Here is a 7923-nt window from a genome sequence, read left to right on the forward strand (position 1 = left end):
ACCCTTCCCCTAATGACAACCCTCACCTTTTGTTGATAAACAAAGCCCAGTGATCATCATCTCAGCACTACATGGTAATCAGTGGCTTTGTTGATAAACAAAGCCAACCCTAAATCTAACACTACCCTTACCTGTACTCTAATGAGAACCGTTGCACTTTGTTTATAAATAAAGCCCAGTGATCATCATTTCAACACTTAATATGGTAAACAAAGCCAACCCTAAATCTAACACTACTCTTACCTGTACTGTAATGAGAACCCTTACCCTTCGTTTATAAATAAAGCCCAGTGATCATCATCTCAGCAATTACATGGTAATCAGTGGCTTTGTTGATAAACAAAGCCAACCCTAAATCTAACACTACCCTTACCTGTACTCTAATGAGAACCGTTGCACTTTGTTTATAAATAAAGCCCAGTGATCATCATTTCAACGCTTAATATGATAAACAAAGCCAACCCTAAATCTAACACTACCCTTATCCTTACTCTGATGATAGCTCTTAACCTTTGTTTATAAATAAAGCCCAGTGATCAGCATCTCAACGCTTATATGGTAAACAAAGCCAACCCTAACACTACCCTTAACCCTGCCCCTAATGACAACCCTTACCTTTTGTTGATAAACAAAGCCCAGTGATCATCATCTCAGCACTACATGGTAATCAGTGGCTTTGTTGATAAACAAAGCCAACCCTAAATCTAACACTACCCTTACCTGTACTCTAATGAGAACTGTTGCCCTTTGTTTATAAATAAAGCCCAGTGATCATCATTTCAACACTTAATATGGTAAACAAAGCCAACCCTAAATCTAACACTACTCTTACCTGTACTGTAATGAGAACCCTTACCCTTCGTTTATAGATAAAGCCCAGTGATCATCATCTCAGCAATTACATGGTAATCAGTGGCTTTGTTGATAAACAAAGCCAACCCTAAATCTAACACTACCCTTACCTGTACTCTAATGAGAACCGTTGCCCTTTGTTTATAAATAAAGCCCAGTGATCATCATTTCAACACTCAATATGGTAAACAAAGCCAACCCTAAATCTAACACTACTCTTACCTGTACTGTAATGAGAACCCTTACCCTTCATTTATAAATAAAGCCCAGTGATCATCATCTCAGCAATTACATGGTAATCAGTGGCTTTGTTGATAAACAAAGCCAACCCTAAATCTAACACTACCCTTACCTGTACTCTAATGAGAACCGTTGCACTTTGTTTATAAATAAAGCCCAGTGATCATCATTTCAACGCTTAATATGATAAACAAAGCCAGCCCTAAATCTAACACTACCCTTATCCTTACTCTGATGATAGCTCTTAACCTTTGTTTATAAATAAAGCCCAGTGATCAGCATCTCAACGCTTATATGGTAAACAAAGCCAACCCTAACACTACCCTTAACCCTGCCCCTAATGACAACCCTTACCTTTTGTTGATAAACAAAGCCCAGTGATCATCATCTCAGCACTACATGGTAATCAGTGGCTTTGTTGATAAACAAAGCCAACCCTAAATCTAACACTACCCTTACCTGTACTCTAATGAGAACTGTTGCCCTTTGTTTATAAATAAAGCCCAGTGATCATCATTTCAACACTTAATATGGTAAACAAAGCCAACCCTAAATCTAACACTACTCTTATCTGTACTGTAATGAGAACCCTTACCCTTCGTTTATAGATAAAGCCCAGTGATCATCATCTCAGCAATTACATGGTAATCAGTGGCTTTGTTGATAAACAAAGCCAACCCTAAATCTAACACTACCCTTACCTGTACTCTAATGAGAACCGTTGCACTTTGTTTATAAATAAAGCCCAGTGATCATCATTTCAACACTTAATATGGTAAACAAAGCCAACCCTAAATCTAACACTACTCTTACCTGTACTGTAATGAGAACCCTTACCCTTCGTTTATAAATAAAGCCCAGTGATCATCATCTCAGCAATTACATGGTAATCAGTGGCTTTGTTGATAAACAAAGCCAACCCTAAATCTAACACTACCCTTACCTGTACTCTAATGAGAACCGTTGCACTTTGTTTATAAATAAAGCCCAGTGATCATCATTTCAACGCTTAATATGATAAACAAAGCCAACCCTAAATCTAACACTACCCTTATCCTTACTCTGATGATAGCTCTTAACCTTTGTTTATAAATAAAGCCCAGTGATCATCATCTCAACACTTACATGGTAAACAAAGCCAACCCTAACACTACCCTTAACCCTTCCCCTAATGACAACCCTCACCTTTTGTTGATAAACAAAGCCCAGTGATCATCATCTCAGCACTACATGGTAATCAGTGGCTTTGTTGATAAACAAAGCCAACCCTAAATCTAACACTACCCTTACCTGTACTCTAATGAGAACCGTTGCCCTTTGTTTATAAATAAAGCCCAGTGATCATCATTTCAACACTCAATATGGTAAACAAAGCCAACCCTAAATCTAACACTACTCTTACCTGTACTGTAATGAGAACCCTTACCCTTCGTTTATAGATAAAGCCCAGTGATCATCATCTCAGCAATTACATGGTAATCAGTGGCTTTGTTGATAAACAAAGCCAACCCTAAATCTAACACTACCCTTACCTGTACTCTAATGAGAACCGGTGCACTTTGTTTATAAATAAAGCCCAGTGATCATCATTTCAACACTTAATATGGTAAACAAAGCCAACCCTAACACTACCCTTAACCCTTCCCCTAATGACAACCCTCACCTTTTGTTGATAAACAAAGCCCAGTGATCATCATCTCAGCACTACATGGTAATCAGTGGCTTTGTTGATAAACAAAGCCAACCCTAAATCTAACACTACCCTTACCTGTACTCTAATGAGAACCGTTGCCCTTTGTTTATAAATAAAGCCCAGTGATCATCATTTCAACACTCAATATGGTAAACAAAGCCAACCCTAAATCTAACACTACTCTTACCTGTACTGTAATGAGAACCCTTACCCTTCGTTTATAGATAAAGCCCAGTGATCATCATCTCAGCAATTACATGGTAATCAGTGGCTTTGTTGATAAACAAAGCCAACCCTAAATCTAACACTACCCTTACCTGTACTCTAATGAGAACCGGTGCACTTTGTTTATAAATAAAGCCCAGTGATCATCATTTCAACACTTAATATGGTAAACAAAGCCAACCCTAAATCTAACACTACTCTTACCTGTACTGTAATGAGAACCCTTACCCTTCGTTTATAGATAAAGCCCAGTGATCATCATCTCAGCAATTACATGGTAATCAGTGGCTTTGTTGATAAACAAAGCCAACCCTAAATCTAACACTACCCTTACCTGTACTCTAATGATAACTGTTGCCCTTTGTTTATAAATAAAGCCCAGTGATCATCATCTCAGCACATTTATGGTAATCCGTGGCTCTGTTGATATCATTGTGCCCTGGTGATGTGGTCCTTTGAACACTTGAACCCCAGTGGAATTTTGTACACAATTTCTGTGACCGATAAACTACATCTGGACCGTAAACAAAGCACCGACACTCTTTTCTTCTACAAACCCCCCCCCCCCTTCCCGGGCGCCAAGTCCATCAGACATTTGAAAGCTGCCTCATAAAGAGCTGCATGGGGTCAGAAGTTCCACCACAGCACCAGTCCACTGATATCTAGAGGTCCTTCTCATTACAAACCTGATGAAGGTCCCAGGCGTCCCCAGGGACCACCATGATATCTCCATGTTTTGCAGTTGTCTTTGCTGGTGGCTCTACTGACTCCTTTCCTTTCCATGCAGGATATGGGTGATCCTCGTCCCTCAGATTCCCAACCCTGGGAAAAAATTTGAAGAGCTCATCAACGGTTGCAACGTTCAGGTACGGGGTTCAGGACCAGTTCAGGTTCCTACGGAAAGTAGAGGGACTAGAAAACGTGGCCTGTTCTGTGATTGGTGTGTCCAGAGAACTCTCATTTCTGGGCTGTTCAGTAGTAGATCTGAGATCCTATTGGATCCTATCAGACGTCAGGTCGGGTGTCGCCGGGAAGAATGGAGACACATCTGGTTAGAGGTGACAAAGAATCGGTGATGGCAACCAGATGTGTCGGTAAGATGTGGCCACCAGCCCAGGATGATGTGTGGGGGTGGGGATGGCTACGTACATCAGGTCTGGGAGAGCGGTGAGGGGGTTGGGTTCCTTGGGGGGAGGGGTGTAGGTGGGTCAGGAGGCGGGGCTACATGGAACTAAGCCGTACACATGGAGGGTATTTGTTTAGTTATACGAAGAAAACCACATTTGGTACAAAACGGAGATGAGTTCTGGAAGGTAACAAACGGAGATGAGTTATGGAAGGTAACAAACGGAGATGAGTTATGGAAGACAACAAACGGAGATGAGTTATGGAAGGTAACAAACGGAGATGAGTTATGGAAGGTAACAAACGGAGATGAGTTCTGGAAGGTAACAAACGGAGATGAGTTGTGGAAAGGTAACAAACGGAGATGAGTTATGGAAGGTAACAAACGGAGATGAGTTGTGGAAAGGTAACAAACGGAGATGAGTTATGGAAGACAACAAACGGAGATGAGTTATGGAAAGGTAACAAACGGAGATGAGTTATGGAAGACAACAAACGGAGATGAGTTCTGGAAGGTAACAAACGGAGATGAGTTCTGGAAGACAACAAACGGAGATGAGTTATGGAAGGTAACAAACGGAGATGAGTTATGGAAGGTAACAAACGGAGATGAGTTATGGAAGGTAACAAACGGAGATGAGTTATGGAAGGTAACAAATGGAGATGAGTTCTGGAAGGTAACAAACGGAGATGAGTTGTGGAAAGGTAACAAACGGAGATGAGTTATGGAAGGTAACAAACGGAGATGAGTTGTGGAAAGGTAACAAACGGAGATGAGTTATGGAAGGTAACAAACAGGGATGAGTTATGGAAGACAACAAACGGAGATGAGTTATGGAAGACAACAAACGGAGATGAGTTATGGAAGGTAACAAACAGGGATGAGTTATGGAAGACAACAAACGGAGATGAGTTATGGAAGACAACAAACGGAGATGAGTTATGGAAGGTAACAAACAGGGATGAGTTATGGAAGGTAACAAACGGAGATGAGTTATGGAAGGTAACAAACGGAGATGAGTTATGGAAGACAACAAACGGAGATGAGTTATGAAAAGGTAACAAACGGAGATGAGTTATGGAAGACAACAAACGGAGATGAGTTATGAAAAGGTAACAAACGGAGATGAGTTATGGAAGGTAACAAACGGAGATGAGTTATGGAAGGTAACAAACGGAGATGAGTTATGGAAGACAACAAACGGAGATGAGTTATGGAAAGGTAACAAACGGAGATGAGTTATGGAAGGTAACAAACGGGGATGAGTTCTGGAAGGTAACAAACGGAGATGAGTTATGGAAGACAACAAACGGAGATGAGTTATGGAAGGTAACAAACGGAGATGAGTTATGGAAGGTAACAAACGGAGATGAGTTCTGGAAGGTAACAAACGGAGATGAGTTCTGGAAGGTAACAAACGGAGATGAGTTATGGAAGGTAACAAACGGAGATGAGTTCTGGAAGGTAACAAACGGAGATGAGTTATGGAAGGTAACAAACGGAGATGAGTTATGGAAGGTAACAAATGGAGATGAGTTATGGAAGGTAACAAACGGAGATGAGTTCTGGAAGGTAACAAACGGAGATGAGTTATGGAAGGTAACAAACGGAGATGAGTTCTGGAAGGTAACAAACGGAGATGAGTTATGGAAGGTAACAAACGGAGATGAGTTCTGGAAGGTAACAAACGGAGATGAGTTATGGAAGGTAACAAACGGAGATGAGTTATGGAAGGTAACAAACGGAGATGAGTTATGGAAGGTAACAAACGGAGATGAGTTCTGGAAGGTAACAAACGGAGATGAGTTATGGAAGACAACAAACGGAGATGAGTTATGGAAGACAACAAACAGAGATGAGTTATGGAAGGTAACAAACGGAGATGAGTTATGGAAGGTAACAAACGGAGATGAGTTATGGAAGACAACAAACGGAGATGAGTTATGGAAGACAACAAACGGAGATGAGTTATGGAAGACAACAAACGGAGATGAGTTATGGAAGGTAACAAACGGAGATGAGTTATGGAAGGTAACAAACGGAGATGAGTTATGGAAGGTAACAAACGGAGATGAGTTATGGAAGGTAACAAACGGAGATGAGTTATGGAAGGTAACAAACGGAGATGAGTTCTGGAAGGTAACAAACGGAGATGAGTTATGGAAGGTAACAAACGGAGATGAGTTCTGGAAGGTAACAAACGGAGATGAGTTATGGAAGGTAACAAACGGAGATGAGTTATGGAAGGTAACAAACGGAGATGAGTTATGGAAGGTAACAAACGGAGATGAGTTCTGGAAGGTAACAAACGGAGATGAGTTATGGAAAGGTAACAAACGGAGATGAGTTATGGAAGGTAACAAACGGAGATGAGTTATGGAAGGTAACAAACGGAGATGAGTTATGGAAGGTAACAAACGGAGATGAGTTATGGAAGGTAACAAACGGAGATGAGTTATGGAAGGTAACAAACGGAGATGAGTTATGGAAGACAACAAACAGAGATTAGTTATGGAAAGGTAACAAACGGAGATGAGTTATGGAAGACAACAAACGGAGATGAGTTATGGAAGACAACAAACGGAGATGAGTTATGGAAGACAACAAACGGAGATGAGTTATGGAAGGTAACAAACGGAGATGAGTTATGAAAAGGTAACAAACGGAGATGAGTTATGGAAGACAACGAACGGAGATGAGTTATGGAAGACAACAAACGGAGATGAGTTATGGAAGACAAAGAACGGAGATGAGTTATGGAAGACAAAGAACGGAGATGAGTTATGGAAGGTAACAAACGGAGATGAGTTATGGACTTTCTGTATGTGTGGGATGGACATTGTATCTAAAGTTAAGCTGTTATGGCCCTCAATGTGTCCAGGGTATCAATACTCGTCTAGTGGGAAGCTTGTGGCCCCAGGGAGTATCTCTGTGTCCCTTGAGTCCTGCATTACTGTGGAGCCCAGGCGGTGGGCGGGGCCTCTACATCTGCTGATACTTGAAGGCACATTGCTACAAAATGGTTACTTTAGACAATATTTAGTCCTCGATGTCCCACTTTGGGCTCGTTATCTCCTGACAATTGAAAATGGTGGTGGGACAGGTCAGTGAGGTCTTCTTTGTCTCCCTGACAGGAGTGGGTCGGAGTTTCCAAGGAAGCCGTAGAGAAGATGAAACTCAACTACAACGAAACCTTCTGCACTGTCACCGAGGACTCAGAATGTACCGGAACAGATGGGAGGAGCCTGACCACCACCTCCCCAGAAAACTGAGAGCTCTTCAGTCAGAACAAGGAGGAGCACATGGTGGTCCTGGAGAGACCTCAGGCTTTATCCATCATGCAGACATCTAGTACACTCTGTAAATGTATCGTATTGAACCAAAGTTCCATGGTCTAGGATGGTCCATCTAGTACTATCCCACTGACCCCCAATGTACGGGACATTCTTCCCACTGACCCCCAATGTAAGGAACATTCTTCCCACTGACCCCCAATGTACGGGACATTCTTCCCACTGACCACCAATGTAAGGGACATTCTTCCCACTGACCCCCAATGTAAGGGACATTCTTCCCACTGACCCCCAATGTAAGGGGCATTCTTCCCACTGACCCCCAATGTAAGGGACATTCTTCCCACTGACCACCAATGTAAGGGACATTCTTCCCACTGATCACCAATGTAAGGGACATTCTTCCCACTGACCCCCAATGTAAGGGACATTCTTCCCACTGACCCCCAATGTAAGGGACATTCTTCCCACTGACCCCCAATGTAAGGGACATT

General features: G+C 41.9%; 1 protein-coding gene across 1 annotated transcript in view; it reads left to right on the top strand.

The window, feature by feature from the left end:
* Window positions 1–7693, top strand: part of LOC149428225 (cytokine receptor common subunit gamma-like) — a 41139-nt gene extending 33446 nt beyond the window's left edge. Inside the window, exons 7-8 of the mRNA XM_089667579.1 lie at window positions 3798–3876; window positions 7271–7693. Of these exons, the coding sequence (XP_089523705.1) occupies window positions 3798–3876; window positions 7271–7408 (217 nt within the window). The 3' untranslated portion in view covers window positions 7409–7693. The remainder of the gene's footprint in view (window positions 1–3797; window positions 3877–7270) is intronic.
* Window positions 7694–7923: the final 230 nt, after the last annotated feature.

Source organism: Staurois parvus, unplaced genomic scaffold (assembly GCF_062004578.1).
Source record: "Staurois parvus isolate SC_StPar_1 unplaced genomic scaffold, SC_StPar_1.0 ptg003386l, whole genome shotgun sequence".
In the NCBI taxonomy this organism is placed as follows: Eukaryota; Metazoa; Chordata; class Amphibia; order Anura; family Ranidae; genus Staurois; species Staurois parvus.